At 41.2% G+C, this 23523-nt stretch overlaps 1 protein-coding gene across 1 annotated transcript in view; it reads left to right on the top strand.

Moving 5' to 3' along the window:
* SNX18 (sorting nexin 18) overlaps positions 1-23102 on the top strand; it is a 110714-nt gene extending 87612 nt beyond the window's left edge. Inside the window, exon 2 of the mRNA XM_029577312.1 lies at positions 21553-23102. Coding sequence (XP_029433172.1) covers positions 21553-21629 — 77 coding nt within the window. The 3' untranslated portion in view covers positions 21630-23102. The remainder of the gene's footprint in view (positions 1-21552) is intronic.
* The last annotated feature ends 421 nt before the right edge of the window (positions 23103-23523 follow it).

The following is a 23523-nucleotide window of genomic DNA, read 5'->3' as shown; positions in this document are numbered from 1 at the left end:
GTAGGCCTGGGGTTTCTCTTCTCTCTGCAATGCTTGGCAAGTTGTCAATTAATGCATAGATTCATGAACACATCCACCCTCTCTGGTAATTCTACCCATGCCAGTTCATCTTTGATATCTCTTAATCCCCTGTGGAATTGGTGCCACTAGCTTTACTTTCATACTTAAAAGAATTTCACCCCTATACTGAACCTTTCCCTTGGGTTTTTTCTTCCTAAATCCATTACTCTGCATTTTTCAGCATTAAATCTTAGCTGCCAGATTCTAGGCTGTTGTAGCTTTGCTAGATCCCTTCTCATGTTTACCACACTTCCCTGGCTGTCTACTCTGTTGCAGATTTTAGTATCATCTGCAAGAAGACAAACCTTTTTTCGATAATCCTTCTGCAATATCGCTAAAAACAAAATGTTGAAAGGAACTAATCCAAGGACCAATTCTGCAGCACATTGCTAGTAATGCTACTCGCTTTGGTGAACTCAATTTACCGCTACCTTTTGTCCCTTCCCAATAAACCAATTTCTAACACAGTCAGTCATTTTAGTGTCCGTACTCTTAATTTGCATATGCAGAACTGACAAAGATCTTGCTGAAATCCAGGTACTTTGTTTTTGGCTAGAATGCTTGTAAAGTAACATCTGAGTTTGTCCATGTTACTCAAGTACTTTGTTTTTGATTTGGTATACATTGTATTTTTATTGAATCTTATTGTAAACCGCTCTGGCCAGATCTGGTATCTGATGAGTGGCATATAAGAAATAAATACAATAACTACACTACAGCTAGTGCTCTCCCCAATCCAACTCTCTTGTTACCCAATCAAAGAGATTGATCAGATTTGTTTGTCAAGACCTACCACTGTTAAAAAAAAAAAATTATTGCAGTCTTGGATCTTGCAATCCGTTGGAATCCACAAACTACACTATCCTTTGTTTTAGCAGTAATTCCATTAATTTGCTTATCAGACAGGTCAGACTAACTGGTGGGTAATTCCCAGCCTCCTCCTCCACTTGTGTAAATAGGAAACACATCCACCCATTTCTAGTCCTCCGGAGCTACTTCCAACAGTAAAGAAGCATTGAAAAGTCAACTAACAGAGCTGCCAGAACTTCTCTAGGTTTTCTTAATACTCTTGAGATGTATCCTGTCTGGACCCATCGCTTTATTTATGTTGTTTAGCTCCTCACAGACCAACTTTTTTTTTTTTTTTATAATTGACATTTACCTTACTTCCAATCCTATTTGTGTTTATTTTACATTGTCCTGTTCCTGCCTCTTCCACACTGAACAGAAATATGTTAAGCAATTTTTCTTTTTCTTTGTTAGCCTCTGCACATTCCTCCCCTTCACCTCTGAGTTGTATAATGCTATTTTGGCACTTCTTATCACATATATCTTAAAAAAAAAAAAAAAAGGCTTGTTCTCCCTTCCCCCCCCCCCCCCCCCCCCCCCCGGTTTTGCCATATTAACTATTTTTCCTTCCATATGTATCTTTGCGTTCCTGATTACTTTCGTAGCTTCTCTAGCTTTTCCGGATAATTGCCTGCCTTCCACTTGTAGTTTCTGAACGCTAATTTAGTTTTTTACCTTACATTTTGGTGGCTACTTTAGAAAAGCATTGCAGCCTTTTTCCTCTTTATTTACTTTCCTAACAAAAAAGTTAGTCCGATGTGCTGCTTCTTCCCCTAGATTTTCTGATCCAGTTATTGACTCCTTGAGGTACTCCCCCATTTTAACAAAGTTAATTTTCCTGAAGTCTAGGACTCTTGTTTTTAAATGAATCTTCATCACCTGTGCTCTAAATCCCGAGCCATACTATTTGAGCACTGGATCCCAGATAATCAGAAACACTGTCCCCATTGGTAAATGTCAGGTCCTTTTATTGCCCTCTCCCATGTGGGTTCCATTATTAGTTGAACAGTTATCCCTTCAGAGAATCCAGGATCTCCTGCTTTTAGAAGACATTGAAGCTGGGATGTCCCAGTCGGTAGCTGGCAGATTGAAATCCCCTAACAATAGCACCACCTTTCATAGCAATATATATATATATTTTTTTTAAATATCCTCCATTAAATCTCTGTTCATTTCTTCTGTCTGCAATGGAGGTCTGTGTTACCAAAAAAAGTTCACAATTCAGATTTGAAAATTAACTTCGGCAGGATTTGCCAGCTCTGGTCCTTGGTAGCCCAAACAGGGAGGGTTTTCAGGATATCCATAATGAATATGTATATAAGTTGTATACACTACCTCCACTGTATACAAATACATCTCATCACATTCATTCTCCTACGGCAAGCAGGATGGTAGCCTTCACAGATGGGTGACATCAGATGGAGCCTAGCCTGTAAAACTTTTGTCAAAGTTTATAGAACGTTGACTGGCACACTGAGCATGCCACTATCCATGCGAGGTCCCCCTTCAGTCTTTTTTTTTTCCATGGTAATAGTTGCCTCATGGTTTTTGGAGCTCAGCACTACACGTACCTTTCATGCTTAAAAACAGCATTTTTTTGCCTTTCCAATGTTAGGTCCCCCCTTCTCGAGTCGGTGCTTCTCCCAGCGCAGTAGGTATTTTTTTTTACTACCTCTACCTTCTTTCCAGTTGATTCCTGGTGTGTTGCTCCCAGTGACCACTGGCCATCGACCGTTCACTAGCTTACTCTTATGGTGTCAGGTTTTAGTCTGTGCCTGCAGTGCCTCTGGACCATGACCATTGCAGATCCGAATGAGGGGGGCATCACACGACATCCGAGGGTTTAATCTGTGCCATCAGATGACTCCCAAAGGTGGTTGTGCTCGGCTGGATAAAATGGAGAAACTTTTTGGGCCAAAGAAGTTTACTCCATTCACGCCTGCTTCGGAGTTTCACCCAGGGGTTGAGGGGAACCATGGATACCCTGCCCCTTTCCACGCCTTTGCCGAGTTCTTCCAAGGAGCGAGGAACCATTGATCGACCCTTGCTAATTTCAGTGTTCTCCAGGACTTCAGGATCCTCAGCTTCCTCTGTACCGGCAAAAGGCTGGACCGAGCACCGTGGGAAGTCCCGCAAGCAAAGGCACTGGTTGCCGTTGGTGCACAGCTCCAGTTCTGGTGTGGCACCAGCGGTAGTCGTGCAGCTGGTGAGGAGGCCCCATCCTCTGAAAGGCCCAGGAGTCCCAGGCGTTCCCCACTGTTAATGGGGCCTGGCACTGAGCATCCTCCGGGTTCTGTAGAGGCTCCAGTGACACCTCGTCCCCCTCCATCAGTCCTGTCTTCATCGGACATCCAGGTGGAGTTGAACCACAGGGTGCAGAGTGCGGTGCTCCAAGCCCTGCAGGGTGTTGAACTGGCGCCGGTCCCCATACTGGTGCCGGAGCTTGTGCCATCTCTTGGTGCCCCTGATAGTGTCTAGACGTCTTACTCGGTGTCCTTCAAATGCAACCAGTACCCAGGGACTCTTCGGTTCCCCAGCAGTCACCGATGCCCTCTCTGGACCAATTCCCATCACCAGGTCTTCCAAGGAGGATGACACGCAGCGGCAGTCAATGCCATCCGGTCCTTTGGTTCCGAGACCACAGTTCCCAGAGCCAGTGGCCAGGACATCAGGTCTCTCATGCCCATCGGCACCATCAATGCTGAAGGGGCGCTTGGTGCCTCCAGGGCTTTTGGTGCTGAGGCCTCTCCCACGCAGGCTCTATGACGAGGAAGAAGGCCTGTATGATCCGTGGGGAGATGACTCCTCAGAGTCCTCCTTTGAAGGCTCTGGTGACCTCCTCTCAGAGCCCTTGCCACCAGAAGAAATATGTCTGTCTCCTCTGGAGGATCTCTCCTTTTGCAGGTTTTGCTTGGGCCATGGCTGAAGCCATCCCCTTCAAACTCCTCAGAGGAAGATGCCCACCATAAGATGCTGGAAGTGCTCCAGTTCATTGCCCCAAAGGAGATAGTGGCTGTTCCGGTCCACGACATCTTCAAGGAGCTCCTCCTTAGGCTATGGGGCCCAATATTTATTCCTCCTGTGAATAGGAAGGCAGATGCCACCTATTTGGTACAACAAGCCTTAGGGTTCAATTGGCACCAACTTCCTCACCAGTTGGTGGTAGTGGAGTCTACTCTTTAAAAAGGCCAAGCGTCCCTGCACCCATGCTTCCCCCCCCCCCCCCCCCCTCCAGGCCAGGAACACAGGGAGCTGGATGCCTTGGGTAGGGAAGTCTTTCAGGGTGCTATGTTCATCACCCGTATCACCTCCTACCAGATATATATGACTTGGTTCAATCGGAACCTGTGGAAACAAGTCCAAGAATTTGCTGAATGCCTGCCGCACCTTTCTTAATGCATGGAATACATATGGGCTGCGCCTCTAGGATTGTATTTTTAAACAATGTCCAAGCCTGTTGAACACTTTTTTAACCTTTGCAGCTGCACTTTCAGTTTTTTTTCTAACTACTTTCCTCATTTTATCAGTTTCCCTTTTGAAAGTTTAGTGTTAGAGCTGCAGATTTTGTTATTGTCCCCCTTCCAGTTATTAGTTTACATTTGATCATGTTATGATCACTGTTCCCAAGTAGCCCCACTACAGTTACCTCTCTCACCAAATCCTGCCTTCCACTAAGAATTAAATCTAAAATAGCTCCCTCCTTTTTTTTTTTTTTTTCCTGAACCAATTGCTCCAATGAGTAGTCATTTATTACATCCAGGAACTTTGTCTCGAACAAGTCCTGTAGTTACATTTATCCAGTCAATATTGGGGTAATTGAAATCTCCCAGATAAAGGATATCTACCCAAAAATGGTTTTGGGAGATATCCTTTATCTGAGGTATCTAAATAAAACTTCCCATGCTGCTTTTAAAGTGTACAAAGCTTTCTTAGCAGTCAAATGTGAATCCGATTGGAGGGGGTACTCTCAAATGCAGAAAAAGTCTGACCTGAGTCTAGTTGATTCGTGGCTACACAGCCTGTCCTGGTCCCAGTGGGTGGAGATCCGAGAGTGAAACTATAGATCTTTGCCCTTACTTTTTAGTCTTGGTCCTTTTTTACTTCTCTTGCAGGAAATATCTCTAAAACGTGGCAACCAATCTTTGTAAGCCTGCATTCCCCATGGGGAGGGGTGGGTCAAGAAACCTTTGCACAGACTATGCAACTACTTGTTTATTTATTTATTTATTTAAAATCTTTTCTATACCGTCATTCAGTATATTACCGTCACAACGGTTTACATAGAGGCACATATAGTAAATTGTACATGTTTCTGTTCCTAATATTAGGGTGGTGCCTTATAAGTTCGGTAACATAGTTTCATAATAAAGTCTATATGTTCAGTGTTGTTTAATCTGTCCTGTGATTACAATAAAATACTTATTTATACATTTCAATTAAGGGTGTAGTAAACAAACCATGACGTACATACATATACTGTGCTAGTGCTGTATAAAGATTTTGTGTGTACAGCTTTCAGCGTTTCTCTCTTTCTCGCTCTCCTTGTAAAAAAGGCTTCTCTAAAGAGCCATGTTTTTAAGCTCTTTTTGAAAGTGAAGTCTCTCTGTAATCTTACATCTGTGGGCATGGTGTTCCATAGTATTGGCCTGGCCAATGATAGTGCTCTTTCTCTGACTTGTGTTAGTTTTGCAGTTTTTACTGAGGGGATAGTTAGGAGGGCTTTGTTGGCAGATCTGAGGTTCCTGTGTGGGACATGGACTCGGAGAGCTGTGTTTAACCATTCCGCTTTCTCGTCGTGGATTAGCTTATGTATAGTGCAAAGGGTTTTATATTTTATCCTGTGTTCAATTGGCAGCCAGTGTTGCAGTGATGTGATCTCTCTTTCTTTTTCCTGTTAAAATTTGTGCGGCTGAGTTTTGTAGAATTTGGAGTGGTCTTATTGTCGTGTATGGTAATCCTAATAGTAGGGCATTACAGTAGTCAGTGCTGGCAAATATTAGCGCTTGTAGGACAGTTCGGAAGTTAGTTTGATTTAGTAACGGTTTAAGTTTTCTGAGGACCATTAGTTTGGCATATCCTTTGACTTTTAATGATATGTGTTGTTTGAGGTTGAGTTCAGTGTCTATTATTACCCCGAGGTTCCGTACTTTCTCGGCTATTTCAATTTTCTGATTGTTCTTTAGTAGTATCGGAGATTGGATGACTGTTATGTTTTTTCGTTCAAGATGGAGGAATTCGGTTTTTTTCTATGTTAATGACTAGTTCCATTTGATTTAGTAGTTGTTTAATGATGTCAAGGTACATTAGTGCTAAGTTTAGTGTTTTTTCCAGTGAGTCTTCGATTGGTAGTAATATTTGTATATCATCAGCGTATATGTAGTGTATGATACCCATGCCCGCTAGCAGATGGCACAGTGGAAGAAGGTAGATATTAAAGAGTGTGGCGGAGAGTGCTGATCCTTGTGGTACTCCAGTGACTAGATTTATTTTTTCTGACAGTGTGTTTTTATTTGAACTTGATAATATCTGTTACTTAGGTATGATCTGAACCAGGCTTTAGTTTTTTCCATTAATCCAATTTCGTCAAGTCTTTTTAGCAATATGTCATGATTTACTGTGTCAAAGGCAGAGGATAGGTCAAGCATTAGAAGGATGTAGTGTTAACCGTTGTCAAAGCCTCTCATTATGCTGTCAGTCAATGAGAGAAGTAAGGTTTCGGTGCTGTAATGTTTGCGAAATCCGTGCTGTGATGGGTACAGTATATTATTATTGTCTAAGTGTTCTGCTAATTGTTTCTGAACGATTTTTTTCTATTAATTTTGCTATTAGTGGCAGATTTGATACTGGTCTGTAGTTACTCAGTATAAGTGGGTCACTGTTCTTTTTCTTTAGTATTGGTTTAATTATTGCTCCTTTCAGGTTATCTGGAAGGGATCCCTCCTCTAAAGAGAGGTTTATAATTTTTGTTAATGTAGGGGAGACTGTTAGTTAATTTTTTGATGTCGATTGTTGGTATGGTGTCTATTATATTATTTTTATTTATTTATTTAACATTTTTATATACCGACGTTCTGGTAACAATGTTACCAATCACTTCGGTTTACATAGAACTTAGAAATGACTTAACACGAATGTGTTAAACCCAGCCCCACATATAAATGACTTATCTTTTTTAGTATGGTTTCAACTTCAGTTTCAACTTGTGTTCTGAAAAACTCTTGGTGACTGCTGCTTCAATGGCACTGGTGCTTGTCACAGCTAGGAAGTAGAGTGAGGATCACATGCTTCAGTCCTTGTGTCTGGGGCAAGTCTTCTCCAAAGGGTGCAAGTGTTAAGCATCTGTTCCTTCTGGAAAAGTCAGGATACGTTTTGGCCATCAAAAATCTCACACTATGGGTACTATGCCTGGTGCTTGCCTCACCTAGGAAATAGAGTGAGGTTCACAGCCCCTTCATAGGAGTCCAGAAAAGGGGCTCTGGCAAAAATCTACTGCAAACAATTAGGAGACAGCCCTGTGGCAAGTGTGCACAAAGAGGAACCTCTTAAAAAATAAAGTTCATGATGTGCCTAGGAGCCTTCACCAGGCAGGATTAAAAACAGCATCCTCACTGCTCTGACGTTGACTCAAAATGACCTCAGAATATTAAAATGGCTGTACTACACAGGATAAGACATCCAATCCAAGTCCTCTGCATTTAGAGGGGTGGAAGGCTCATAGATAAATGGTTCTAAGGAGGGTCCTAGGGCCATCTAGTGCTTGACCCAAATCAGTGCCATGTATACATAAAAGTACACTGCACAATTTAAATAATCAGGATTAAAACAAAATAAACATACAGCTGCCAAATATGTCCCTTCAGTGAATCCTAAGCAAAAGTATTTGTAGGGCAAAAAAATAAAGGACATGAGAAAATAGTCTTTTGATGTCTGGATTTTTTGCAGGAGTGGTCACTGGTTAGTGGACCAAGCTAAGAATAATCAAAGATGATTATGAGCACAGGCTTTGGAGACTACATATGCCCCCTCTTCAGATTTACAAGGGGAAGGGCTCAATCCTTATATGAAGGCAAAAATGTCAGTTTCCCTTGTATGAATGCCAGTCCTCAATCTCTAAATCATGATCATAGGGTTGGATCAAAACAATTTTAAAAAATTCAAATTTATTAGGTTCTCAGATTATGAATTCTGAAGTTATATTTGCCTACCTCTAATTTTAAGTAGTTTGTAATATGTAAGGATTTGGGACTTTGTCATTTTTTCTATTCTCTAAACAAATACTGTCTGGTGCTCTAATTGCACTCGCATTATGTTTGTAATCTCATGCTATACTAAATCAAAGTATGGATAAATGTGCTTGCACCTTATTTTCCCAATTTATGAATAGGTATCCCTGTAGAAAAATTAGAGAATAAACAGTAAGTGGATTTACACATGCTACCTAAATCTTTTTCAGTTTTTTGCTGTCAGCATATAACTTGATAAGTAGACTAAATATATATTTGCCAAATTTTTCAGTTCCTGAATTCTAATATGGTGATGAGCATTTCCCTGTGCAGCATTGTTCTCGCCACCTTCTAGAAGCTGTTTTGTGCTTTAAAAAAAAACCAACTTGAAAACAAAATTTTCTTTGCTGCTATCCTAGAAGTGCCTGCATCTGTGTTTGTGCAGGGCTATGACTAATGCACTGGATGCTGTTTAGAATGCAAAGCAATATTCAAACCATGTGGATTTTAAGGTTTTCTTTTGAGGTATAGTCCTCATTACTTTCCCACCTGTCTGTAATAGTACTGAATATAGGGTTCAGATTATTGGCATGACAATTTTGCATGTGTTGCCAAAATAATAGATATAATGATTAAAATAAAAAGGGAAGATGAAAAAGGACAATTACAAAATAATCAAAGTTACAGGTTATAGAAAGTACAATATCAGATCTGTGTCTCACGTGTTGGTGCTAGTGTGTATTCTTCTGGGTCAGACTTAATTTCTGGCCTAGTGAAGGAATTTTGCAGTTATCGCTGCTTATTTCTCTTCTTTCCCCCATGCTTATACAGTGTTTTTACTGTTTGTCCTTTTGGGGGAAGTGTGATTTTCTCGGTTAGAGATGCACATTTCCCAAAGCTATCTTTTGTATTTTGCATAGCACAGCAGCAACTGCATTTTTTAAAAATGATATCTATATATATATATATCTAGATAAATAGATAGATATATAGACCAGGCATAAATAAGAGATGATAGCACTATAAAAATATAAGAAGCAGAGGTGGATAACCCAGCAAAAGATAAAGAAATATTAGAACATAATACCTTCAGAGCAATAAATCCCCTTACCCCCCCCCCCCCCCTTCCATACTAATCTAAGGCCAACCGGGAGTCCTAGATTTAACTTTTAAATGGACAATCACTGTGTAAAGCAGGTCAGAGGAAGCTTTCAAAAGGGCTGATCCTCAGGACAGAGAGAACCAGTTCCTAAACGAGGGAGTCAATTGTGCTATAAACGTGCCTGAATGTTGGGAAAGTGTTTGTTCCTCTTACCACCAATTCCCAGGCACCAAGATTTAAAATCCATCAATAAATGGTCTAACATCTCAGCATGCCAGAAAGAGAGCGTGGGATAACCCACTAGCCAAAATATATTTCTGTGCCACACAAAGCCCTTTTATCAAAACCGCAGCTGCACAGGCATTGTAACATCATCAGTCAATACTCCTAAAACCCATACAGTTGCCTTTGCTGGGACTTGTAGTTGCAGCTTATTAAGTAAGAACTCCCTGACCTCCCAAAACTTCTGTACAGGTATACAGTCCCACAGACCATGATTTACACTAGCCTGAGGTTCAGGGCACCTCCTACAGCTTGGCCTCTCAATTAACTTCATTTGGAATGCGCTGTGTGTGGATATTATAATCCTATGAATGACTCACAAGTGGTGTTCCTCGATCAATATCAAAAGTATATTACTATTAAGCATAGCCAAACTATCAAATAGATCATCTCTGTCCAGGTTCGCTCCAAGATCAATATTCCACCCCAAAGCCAAAGTGGACAAAGCATGATAGTAACGAAATGGAGGTACTTATACAGACTCACTAAGAACTGTTTCCTCCCTTGATAGAGAGTAAGTAATCTCTGAAAGGGACCCGAAGATTGGGAAAGAGGTAATCTTATTCTGTTTGGAAATAAAACTGTGGTTGGCAATATTACAAAAAACCCTTTGTTCCCTGGCAGGAGGAAAGCGGCACTTCTTACCTGTAGGCGACTCCTTTGCCAGCTTCAACCTGATGTTCGTATGAAGACTGAAGTTGGCAAAATGAGGCGCACATAGGTAAAAAGTGTTAATTTCCTTCATCTGGTGAACCACAAGGATTGAAAATATGCCACGAAATAAAAAGGTTAATAAGCACTGCCCTAACTAACCAGAGCATGCAGCTGCCTCTAGAAAGGGCCAATATTTTCCAGTTCAGGAATGTCACATATGCATGCTTACACATAAGAATTCTTTGGACCATGTCCTGGAGGTGAGGAGATGCCTGCTTTAGGAAATGTTAATCGTCGATGCTGCCTTCTTTCCTGTTTTGTATCTGCTGCTTTCTATATTGTTTGCATGGCCTCCAAATAAACTTGCTTTTTGCTTTCTTTTAGCCTCACCTGGATATGCTGTACTTCCAGCGGGGCACTGAAGGGAGAGGGAAGCCCCCCCCCCCCCCCCCCCCCGCCCCCCCAGGAAATTGCCCTGGACAGTATTTGGAGAAGGACAAGAAGCCACAAAAACTTGTGTGTGTGTGTGTATAGTTGGTTGCGTACTATATGTAGGGTAGGTTTCAGTAGTATGCACTTGTGAGAGTGATTCAGGCCGATACAGCACGGTGCGCTCAGCTGAGTGCACCGTTTAGCCCCTGTTTGACCGCATGTTTTACATGTACACACACATTAAGAAAGGTGGAAAGAAGGCAAAATGATTACTGGCATGGTTAAAAGGGGAGGTGAAAGAAGCTATTTTAGCCAAAAGATCTTCATTCAAAAATTGGAAGAAGGATCCAACAGAAGAAAATAGGGATAATGCATAAACTTTGGCAAGTTAAATGTAAACAGTGGTAAGACAGGCTAAGAGAGAACTTGAAAAGAAGTTGACTGTAGAGGCAAAAACTCACAGTGAAAACTTTTTAAAATATAGCCAAAGCAGAAAGCCTGTGAGGGAGTCAGTTGGACCGTTAGATGATCGAGGGGGTTAAAGGGGCACTTAGAGAAGATAAGGCCCTCGCGGAAAGATTAAATGATTTCTTTGCTTTGGTGTTTACTGAAGAGGATGTTGGGGAGGTACCCGTACTGGAGAAGGTTTTCATGGGTAATGATTCAGAGGGACTGAATTAAATCATAGCAAACCTAGAAGATGTGGTAGACCTGATTGACAAACTGAAGAGTAGTAAATCACCTGGACCAGATGGTATACACCCCAGAGTTCTGAAGGAACTAAATGAAATTTCAGACCTATTAGTAAAAATTTGTAACCTATCATTAAAATCATCCATTGTACCTGAAAACTGGAGGATAGCAAATGTAACCCCAATATTTAAAAAGGGCTCCAGGGCCGCTCCGGGAAACTACAGACCGGTTAGCCTGACTTCAGTGCCAGGAAAAATATGGAAAGTTTTCTAAACATCAAAATCACAGAATATATAGAAAGACATGATTTAATGGAACAAAGTCAGCATGGTTTTACCCAAGGCAAGTCTTGCCTCACAAATCTGCTTCACTTTTTTGAAGGAGTTAATAAACGTGGATAAAAGTGAACCAGTAGATGTAGTATACTTGGATTTTCAGAAGGCGTTTGACAAAGTTCCTCATGAGAGGCTTCTAGGCAAATTAAAAAGTATTGGGATAGGTGGCGATGTCCTTTCGTAGATTGCAAACTGGCTAAAAGATAGGAAACAGAGTAGGATTAAATGGACAATTTTCTCAGTGGAAGGGAGTGGGCAGTGGCATGCCTCAGGGATCTGTATTGGGACCCTTACTTTTCGATATATTTATAAATGATCTGGAAAGAAATACGAGTGAGATAATCAAATTTGCCGATGATACAAAATTGTTCAGAGTAGTTAAATCACAAGCCGATTTTGATAAATTGCAGAAAGACCTTGTGAGACTGGAAAATTGGGCATCAAAATGGCAAATGAAATTTAATGTGGATAAGTACAAGGTGACGGACCCAAGAAACAAAGCGGTAGCCGATCCAGTAGGCTGTGTAACAGTGAAGACAATAGGAATCGGATGAAGAAACAAGCCCTTTATTAAAACGCCCGACTCTGGCCAAGTTTCGCTCTTTTGCACAGAGCTGCCTCAGGGGCAACTAAAAATAGACATATAAATAATTAAAACCAAAATAAATAACAGATATAGATGTGTATACTCAAAATGTACAGTACATAAAATAAAACATATATGCATGTCATAAATTAATACAATAAAAATAATTTAAAAATGAGTACACTTATAAATACAGTAAATGAAAAGACATCATATATGTGACAGACATCAAAAGTAGGAACAGAGCAAACGATGTTCTAGCTAAAAATAATACCAAAGGATTGAAGGGACTGACTTTGTGTCATGAATTAATGAAAGATACAATAGTGAATAAAGGAGTCAATAATGGTTATATGTCAAACAGTTGGAGGAAAAAAATTATCTTAATCATTGTAAAAACAATTAGAATGATGCTTACTTAATTGAACCAGGACTTGGAAATGTCAAACATTGATGATATCACATTGATATTCCTACATACAAAAAAAAAAATATTTGAAAAATTGAGTAAATGAAAAAAACAAATAAAAAATGGATGCATGAAAAAAATAAATAAATAAACGGATGAATGGAAAAATGAAAAATTGACTACCTACAGTGTTGTTGAGTTCATATAAATTCAGAAGAACATTTCTTTATACACACAGCATTGCCATGTGATGCCAACAGTGTAGTCAATAATATACAATGAATCGAAACTGTAATGAATGGAAAATCATGATGGTATTATTGATCAAACAACAGTGGCATACATTATATATCTTTTATATTTTTATCATTTTTATCAGTGCCCAAATCACTCATTGAGTAAAGTGCAGCGTCGTAATGCAATATGTATTACTATAATTTCTGCCCGAAGTCGGCTTAAACATGTCATTGGTAAAATGTCATCGAGTAAGGTTAAGCCGTTTCCGCGAACAATTACACTTCAGCAAATTATAAATATTATATGCAAATTATAAATATGCACTGCACTTCCTTTTTCCGCCGCTTTGAGAACGTTAATGAGCATGTTTAACATATAACCATTATTGACTCCTTTATTCACTATTGTATCTTTCATTAATTCATGACACAAAGTCAGTCCCTTCAATCCTTTGGTATTATTTTTACCTAGAACATCGTTTGCTCTGTTCCTACTTTTGATGTCTGTCACATATATACTATAATCATATATACTATATGATATATATATGTCACATATATACTATAATCAAATGTTCCATGTAATCCTGTTATTTCTGTTATAATTCATTATATTTATTACAATGTTATAATTTATTATATTTACTACAATGTTATAATGTAAAATAGGGCTGTTACTACCCTATTCTTTTAGTTATCTGGAAACCGATGTGATATCTCGATCGAACGTCGGTATATAAAATAAATAAATAAATAAGATGTCTTTTCATTTACTGTGTACTCATTTTTAAATTATTTTTATTGTATTAATTTATGACATGCATATGTTTTATTTTATGTACTGTACATTTTGAGTATACACATCTATATATGTTATTTATTTTGGTTTTAATTATTTGTATGTCTATTTTTAGTTGCCCCTGAGGCAGCTCTGTGCAAAAGAGCGAAACTCGGCCAGAGTCAGGCGTTTTAATAAAGGGCTTGTTTTCTTCATCCGATTCCTATTGTCTTCACTCTTAAGTGCAAGGTGATGCATATAGGGAAAAATAACCCATGCTATTGTTACACAATGTTAGGTTCCATATTAGATGCTACAACCCAAGAAAGAGATCTAGGCGTCATAGTGGATATTACATTGACATCGTCGGTTCAGTGTGCTGTGGCAGTCAAAAAAGCAAACAGAATGTTGGGAATTATTAGAAAGGGAATGGTGAATAAAACGGAAAATGTCATAATGCCTCTGAATCGCTCCATGGTGAGACCGCACCTTGAATACTGTGTACAATTCTGGTCGCCGCATCTCAAAAAAGATATAATTGCGATGGAGAAGGTACAGAGAAGGGCTACCAAAATGATAAGGGGAATGGAACAGCTCCCCTATGAGGAAAGACTAAAGAGGTTAGGACTTTTCAGCTTGGAGAAGAGACGGCTGATGGGGGGACATGATAGAGGTGTTTAAAATCATGAGAGGTCTAGAACAGGTAGATGTGAATCGGTTATTTACTCTTTCGGATAATAGAAATACTTAGGGGGCACTCCATGAAGTTAGCATGTGGCACATTTAAAACTAATCAAAGAAAGTTCTTTTTTACTCAACGCACAATTAAACTCTGGAATTTGTTGCCAGAGGATGTGGTTAGTGCAGTTAGTATAGCTGTGTTTAAAAAAGGATTGGATAAGTTCTTGGAGGAGAAGACCATTACCTACTATTAATTAAGTTGACTTAGAAAATAGCCACTACTATTACTAGCAACGGTAACATGGAATAGACTTAGTTTTTGGGTACTTGCCAGGTTCTTATGGCCTGGATTGGCCACTGTTGGAAAAAGGATGCTGGGCTTGATGGACCCTTGGTCTCACCCAGTATGGCATGTTCTTATGCTATTATTACCCCTTATACTGTAAGGGGTAATAGCGCGAGGAAAACGTGTGGCGAAACCCCCCCCCCTTGAAACTAATAGCGCTCATCACATGCAAATGCATCTTGATAAGCCTATTAGTTATCCCCGTGGAATTCTGAAAGTAAAATGTGCTGCCAAGTCGCACATTTTACTCTCAGAAATTAACGCCTGCCCAAGGGCAGGCTTTAAGATTTGAGCAAGCCCGATCTCGCCAAGGCACCCACGCCGGATCGGCCGCTGCTCTCTGCCCGCCTCTCCGGCTCTGTCGTGCCTGTCCTCCCCCTCTGACACCCCCCAGTCTCACAGGCTGCACGCCGCATGCTCCTGGGGCTCTGGATTCCGCCCGCCCCCCCATCGCAGGAGCAAGGATGAAAGGCGCTGATATTGTGAATTTTACATGTAGATCGCTAAAAAATCATCACGCCCTACCACGTCTGATTAGAAACAGGACTTTAGGAAATCAATCCTGAACTCGGTGGGAGCAAGAGGGAGTTGGTTTCTTTCTGCTGGTGGTGGAGAAATGGTGGTCTACAAGAGCGTGAACAAAAGAGACTGCAGCAGTGTAAGGGTTCGGGGAGGGGGGGGGGGTGCTTTAAAAGAGCAGTAGGACTGAACATGTGCCAATGGGGTTCTGCTCGGTTTTAACATCTAGGGGCCCCCTCTACAACCCTGGGCAGGTTTACAGAGTTTGTAAAATCCCAATGCAGCCGTCCTCTCATTTCTGAACAACTTCTTCTTCTTTTAACAGCACGCACTCCTGCCTTCAAATAAACAGGTTGAATAAACTCCAGGGTCGTGTCCTTTGTGCTTGCCACCGCAACAGCAGCCCGCCCCCCCCTCCCCCCCCTGCTAGTAATAAAATAAGAAATCGGTTATTGAGTTTTGGCTGCTTTAAAAAAAAAAAAAAAAATCAACCTGATACAAAATGTGTAGGGATGTGCAAGCCCTGTCAAAATAGGAAATGTCAATGACATCTTGGCTTACTTCATTTTTTTGCTCGCTCTCTTTCTGGCTCGCTTGTGACAAATCCTGCAATATGCACTTAAGCCGCCTGTTCCACTAATAAGGAGGCGTTAGGGACGCGTTATTGTCCCTAGTGCCTCCTTTTTAGCACACGGCCTAATTTAAATAGATTATCACGGGCCCAGGAGAGGTTCCTGGGTGCGCGACAGGAGATCGGGCGGTCAACACAGAGCGCCGGCTCTCCTGCGGGTTTTTTTTGAATCAGCCTGATTGTGAGCAACAGGTTAGGGATGGAGAGAGAGGAAGATGTGAAACTAGAATGTGGCAATGCTTGGGCAGGAGCCTAGGGCTGGTGACAATCGGTTTGAAAGAGATAGGTACCCATGATGTACTGTGGCGATTACAGGACTATCTATTGACAATAAATGACAGTGAGATGGGTCATTTTTCTACTGTTTTATGGAGCTAATTTTTGGTTTGAATTTCAATGTCAATGGTTAGAATAAAAGAAAAAAAGTGAGTCATCTGCCAGGGTTTTCTATAGGAAGAAAAGAAAATATTCTGCCTGAAAAGTGAGGCTGCCCAGATTATTCCTGTCTTAAACAGAAGTAAATTTGACATAGAGGGTTTGGGGAGACAAAAAACCCATATACTTGTGTGTGGGGAGGGTTTGAATTGTTGGTGGGTAGCAACAAAGGTGGAGCTGTACCCTATCCAAGGGGCAGTATGGAGAGGCTTCACTTCCTGTATGGGAGAGGCCACACCACCTACCTTTTTGGAAGTTTCAAAACTTGGCTAATAGCCAAATATCCCTTTTTATGACACTCTATATTTGGCAAAACCTATTTAGCTGCTATTTGCCTCCTTGAACCCAAAAGCAACAGGACTGAATATAATATTTATTGCATAAATGTTGCCCAACTCTGAGCATTTCCATTAATGATACCAAGATGATTATATAACATCCGTGGGAGATTTCCACTGTCTTGCATAATACAAATGAGATTTATTTATGTACTAAATTCACAGTTCCTCATTTTTGCCCTCCTGAAGACTCAAGGAAACACAAACACATTCTTTTCAATTTTGCATACACTCTGTCATCAAGATGGGGGCTCTTGTAGGAATGTGATGTGAACTGAACTGCTTCAGTGGCACAAGTATTTTCTCTCTCTCTTGTTGGAAAAATGCAGGCTTGTTACATTCCAGAAAATACTTCATTTCTTTTTGATTCTTTTTAAGGTTAAGTGATATTTTACATTGTTTAGTGAAGAAATGGCCTGTTGCTTAGAGTATTAGGCTGAGAGCCAGGGAAACTAGAGTTCAAATCCCACTTATCAAAGTTCACAAGGTGTGTTAAAGCCCATTGAAAATCTTTATGAAGTCACTTGATCTTCCATTGCCTTAGATGCCTACTCACATTTGTAGGCTCTTTGAGAAAAGGGAGTTACTGTACCTGAAAATTTCATATTTCTAAACTGCCCTTCCCAAAAATGTTAGAATCGGTATACATCAATACTAATAATGCTGTAAGCTGCCTTGGACATGATTTGGTAATGCAAACTACACATGTAAATTTTTTATTTTAAACTTTTCTATATACAATTCAAGAAAACAATCTTGTAAATAAAATCACAGGAAAGAGGCAAAAATAGGTAGATTCACCACCACCAATCACTGTTTCAATTACATCATCTCAAGAGAAGTTACGACTGGGCAAATACTTAAATAGGCTTATTCTGCAAAAAAGAAAAATCACTTAATTGATCAGAAATAAGAAAAAAGATACCTAGATCCTTGAGATATAGAACCTTCATTTTCAATTTGTATTTTCCTGGGCCTTTATTAGAACAAAAACAGAAGAAAATTGGTGGAGAAATTACTCATTTTGTCATGTGCTATATAGAGTTAATTTTGGGGAAAAGAAGCCAGGACAGAAAAAAAATTATATACATATTCTCTATATTAAAAATAAGAGAATAAGATCCCTAGAGCAGGAATTGCCAAACATTTTATAAAAAGGGCCATATAACTTTCAAATTTGACAGGGTTAGGTGAAACCTTTAATGACCTTCACCCAGTGAATGTTCCATCTCTAGCCTCCCTATTCAAGGGAGAATGGAGTTGAGATGCCTCAGCCATTGTGGGCTGAGGCAAAGCAGTGCAATGCCTGGAGCTGAATTAAATCTCACCCTAAGGCAAAGCTGTCTCCAAGGGCTCCTGCACAGTATGAGTGCTGGTATATTGTATGATCCTGATACAGAGGGGGGCAATAAGGTAGGAACAGGAGATAAAATTAATTTGTAAAAAATCAAGGGTCCCCAGGAAACATAGTACACACCTCCCTTCATGCCACAATTTCAAATTAGCTTTGCATATGCTCACATGTTTCATTGCATAAAATAAAAGCAAGCTTTCCCAGGAAAAGTAAGAGGAAACCATTTTAAAACATTGGAAACAGGCATGAAATTCAATCAGCAACACTTGCAGCCAGCATTATCTTGCATCAACATGGTTTTCACTTATGTTTGTAAAGTTTGCTGCTGCTTGCATTCAGCCAAAAATCTTTTTCCCTAAACAAAAATTTGGAGTTGGGAGGGATACAGAAAAGCAAAAACTATTTTTGGTGTGGTGAGGCATGACCTGGCATTTCATTAGGCTTTAGCACTACTCTCGCCGGGAAGCCTTGAAAAATTGTCTGTTCCTTATAAGTGAGTTTTTGCAATGCTCTTTAGTGTAATTTTTCAATAAAGCATCTAACAAAAGTATGTATTTTTCAGCCCAAACAAACCCATTGATATTAAAGCACAAACTCCCAACATGGTTTGTGCTTGGAGTGGGTTGATATGCAGATAAAAAGTATGTATGCACTTTATCTCAAAGGAGGACAAACGTTCATGCAGTATTATACATGTACATTTTTGAAACTTTAATGCACATAGTTTTCTCTCCAACCAAGTTCCACTACCCTCCTCTTCCCAGAATGCCTCTTTTTACTGCCACTAAAGCTGTGCACATTAAGATGAATTTTCAAAGGCGATGTATGCAAAAAGAGTTATATACACACGTATGTGGGCCAGGCCCATGGGCCCTGTATTCCATAAAGTTGTGACTTGTGTGCATGTTTATGCTCTTATGGGCATGCAGAAAAAAGGGGTATGGTGGGGGTCATGTTGAGGAGTGGCTTACACATGCGCATACTGATGTATTTTTATAAGGGATGTGCGCTTATTTGATGGTGTATACACAGTCATTTGCGGCTGCCTATTTACTTGAAACAGTACAAACCTATTTTTTGTAATAGTGTGTTTTCCTTTGCTGGGTTGACTTCTCTGTGTGAATGGACACAGAAGCATATCATGGGGTGGGAAGGGTAGTAACAAGGACAAACTGAGTCCTGCTAAGGCCACTACAAGAGTTACAGAGTCATACCATAGCGGTTGCAGTGAATGAATATGGGATAAAGTAGATTATAGTTGGTTACAGGGATATACAGCTGTTTACTGGTGCTTAGAGGAATAGATAGGGGCAATAAAGGAACAGTAAGGTCTACAAAAGAGGCTAGGAGAGTGTGGAGGGAGTTAGTCCTTTTTTTGAGTCCTTTTTCAATGATCTTCCTAGCCACATGGGTACTCAGATCAATACTGCTGAGGAAGGAAAGAGAGTGGAGGCGGAGGTAGCCCTTACAGAGAGTTTACAGGACTAGGATATAGTTTCTAGATCTATCAGAGGAGCAAGTCATGCGCAGGATCAGGTTCACCAAGGAAACCATACTGTAGCTATGCCTGCAGTTAGAGGAGGACCTGCAACCTACCAACCAAAGGGGCCATGTCAAGGTTTCTACCACCTTGGCATTTTTTTTTTTTTGTTTCCTACCAGCACCTTCCAGATATTTCTAGGGGTCACATCTCGCATCAGCCAGTCTGCCTTCTCTATAGGTATAGATCAGGTCTTGTGTGCCTTGTTCAGGAAGACATCACTATATATTGTTTGCTAGCAGAAGATATCAACAACATCAAATAATGACCGATTTTCTTTCAAATTGCTCATTTCCCCTTTGTCTTGGGGAAAATCGATTGCACTTATGTCCCCATAAAGGTACCAGTGGCAGTCGAGGCCATCTACCGCAACCACAAGAGCTTCCACTCCTGTAATAGGCAAGAGTCTGACACCAAGGGAGTCATCCTGAATTTCATGCCCAGGTTTCCAAGATCCACTCACTATGCTTATATTTTCTCTTAATCAAGAATTCATGACCGCTTCCATGAACATCATTTCCACTGGAGACTGGCTTTAAAGTAGGAAGGCACCTATCACTTCCACCACATCCCAAGTCACCTCTTTCTATTGTCTCCCTCATATTTAGGTGGATGATAGAAACATAGACATGATGGCAGAAAAAGACCAATCGGCCCATCCAGTCTGCCCAGCAAGCTCCCACGCTTATTTTCCCATACTTATCTGTTTCATCTACCACCAAGTTCAGGGCCCTGTCATTGATGCAGAGAGTAATGTGTTGAAGTTGCATCAAAGGTGAGCATAAAGCTTAATGGTTAAGGGTAGTAGCTGCCACTAAAGGGGCATACAAGATGTTCTTTCTTGGGGCTCTCTCTTCAATCACATTCCCCATCTTTATTCCTTAAGGAGTGGGTTCTTTCTGTTGGGGATAGAGAACCATCTAGGCCAAGGGCATAGGTGACCCGTGTGTGTGTGTGGGGGGAGGCACACATACAAAACAGGTTGGACTCACTGTATGGGTATTTAAAACAAAGTTTACTGTGATTGTTCTTAAAAGAATAAGCTCCAAAATAGGTGTCCAAGTACATCCAGGGTCCCCAGATTTACCAGAGTCAGGATTTAAAAGACCTTTATTTCTATGGATGTTTCCCTCCAGACAGGGTCTTGGGACAACTATCATTCTGCCCCATGGAGGGATAAGCAGGTTTCAAGTGGGCTTGGGTATCTTAATCATGACTGGATACCCTACTACAGTACTTGATGTTCCTGGCGAATCCAGAAACTTGGCATTATCCTGTGTCCCAAGGGTGGAAACTCGGTTGGGGGCATCTCCAGATGACTTTCTCTGCTTCTATCCCTGCCACTCATCTTCAAAAGAGAGCTTAAGACCTTCCAGTCATAAAGGCCAAATAGTGGAATCAAGTCTTTACAGCTTCCAGCTCTGAGCAAGGGTGACAGAAAAATACTTTCTTTCCTTTGCAATAGGAAAACTCAAACTGGGAGAAAAAACCAAACCTTCTCTTTTCCTTAACTGGAAAATGTAACCTGCTCTTGGTCTGGGAGAAAACGTACACAACTCTTCCTGACCACCCTGCGAAGAGATACAACCTGCCAGGAATGGTACAAATCAAAGCTATAAAAGATTTGAACTGCCAAAATCCTTCTACCTGTGCCCCCCTCCCAGCCACTCCAATCAGAGGAACTGGCAGAGCAGTCTCTCCCTCTCTGTGCTAGACTGGGGGCCTATCTTGGTATCTAAATCACTACGAGGTTTTCCCATAGACACAAAATGGGAGAAAAGCCTTAATGAAACTGGCCCTGGGAAAGCACACCGAAGCAGCTCCTTCTCCTTTGAAATCAAAACTACACTGCCACAATCTAGCCTGCACTAGCCCCTCCTTGTCCCTCAGGGACTCACTATTCCAGTCAACCTCTGGAGACCTGCTGTATACAATGGTATGCCCCTTTACAGCTGTCTACCCAAGGGCTAGGAACTAGGGCCATCTCATGGAAAGCCCCTGGGGGTCTCTATATAAGGACACACAAATGTCATGCCAATGTTTGTCATTTACCTATTTCATTTTTGTAGGCAAGTCTGCTGAAGACCATGCTGGTCCTGCACCGAGGTCCACAAAGGGCATACCAGTGCTTGCAAGTATTGCGTGACACCTCAGATGAAGAGAGAGGGACCCCCTGAGGAGTGACAGCCCCTAGTGAAGGAGCAGGAAGAAAACCTGATGGCTGATATCCTAGCAGAAATCTCATCTACTGGGCAGTTTGAGGGTGGCCCACATGAGAGGAAATCATCTGAACAGGGGTAAGGCCCTCCAGCAAAGACTTCTGGGACACCTCTGGCACCTGCTACCACCACCCCAACACACACATATACCCCTGCACTGGGTATCTCACTACATGCTGCCTGTAAAGCAGCATGATGCAAACCACGCATCTGAATCAGGCCTACAGTGATAGCATTAACTGGTGTTTGCCATTCCTTGTTCCATCCATCACAGCATCCCCACATTCAATGGACAGTTTCTTAGCACCCCCACTACCTCCCTCCATAAAGTAGCAAGCCTCTGTGGTAGCCTAAGATCTGGGTAGGCTTCACACCCCCTAATAACTCAACTATTAGGTCTACTCCAAGTACTAGGTGGTAAAGCATCAGTGTTGGGGGAGGGGCACCGAGGTCACTAGAAGCAAATGTAAAGTATGACATACAAGTAAAACTGCATATTTAATGTGTTACGCTGCCAACCTGCACACCTCTGCCCCTCGGTAAACACTAGGAATAAACTGTGAGCGTACCTGGGGCAATGTTAGAGTACAAGGCATGAGCCCATTCCTACCACAGCCCACATGCTGGCCTGCAGAGGCGCACATTCTGAAGAGGGCTACCCCTCAATCACTGCTGTCCAAAAGCAGTCTGTGGTAAATTCATGTAACACACTGCTTGCTGAAGGTTATGGATTGCAGTGGCAAGGGAGGAAACTCCCAGTGCAACAGCACCTGCACACACGGCGATTATCACAGGCAAACACAGCACGTCAGTCACGCAGTCACACATTGAGGTCCGTGCCTGCTTGTCACTAACTGCTAATGATGGAGTTTGCGTCGTTCCTCCCCAAACATTATCTATAGCTGGGCACATAAAACACATCTGTCAGATGCATATATGACAGCTATTTCATGTGAGATATTGAGGTGGCACTAAAAGTGTGTCTGGCAAGACAGTAACACAAAGGCCATCAGCCATCATGTGAAACACATGAGAGCTCTGGGAGCAGTAGGCCTATCCTTTCACCTACTGTGCCCTGTTAACTATGGAGGCAGCTTATAGGCTCATTACCTCTTCAGATAACAACAGTTTCTGGAGCCATAATGCAATACACAGAGCAATTCATTGACAGTGAGTGTAGGAACACACCTGCCCTGCTCACCACTAACTGTAGAAGTAACTGACCACATGATGCACAGCCTAATGTATAGGTCTACACTTAATGTGCTGTTCATGAATTGTATATTGTTTTTAACTATTTGCAATCTTGTCCTTGCAGAATGTGATTATCTAAGGCATTACCCTAATTTCAACTAAAGTACTACATGTGTTTGCTAATAAACTGCTTGCTGTTTGGAAATCTCAAGTTTCTGGTTGTGTCCTTTCAGTGTGTGGGTTTTGTATTTATGGTACCCAAAGTAAAAGTTTAGCTCTCCCATGACCTTGCATGCCACTATGCCATACCTCATTTCAATTGTGCACTTATGGAGCATTCAAGACCATATGGGCTATGCAATTACAATGAAAGCTGCATGTATACTGCCTATCAAGGCAGCCAGAGATTAAGAAGAAGGTCATTGCTTGGGGACCTTCAGTATTGGCCCTTGTTGCCTACCTCACATACCATACTGTTTGCTAACTCCTGCTTACATGTGCCAGTATGTGACCTGCTCTATAACTTAATGGTAAACACATTATATATGGTGCCAGTACAGCTTGGGTGGTATAAAGTGGGAACTTTGAGTGTTCTTGACCTAACAGTTTACTTTCTGTCCCATTACT

Source organism: Rhinatrema bivittatum, chromosome 1 (genome assembly GCF_901001135.1).
Source record: "Rhinatrema bivittatum chromosome 1, aRhiBiv1.1, whole genome shotgun sequence".
Lineage (NCBI taxonomy): Eukaryota > Metazoa > Chordata > Amphibia > Gymnophiona > Rhinatrematidae > Rhinatrema > Rhinatrema bivittatum.
This window is presented reverse-complemented; position numbering and strand designations above follow the sequence as displayed.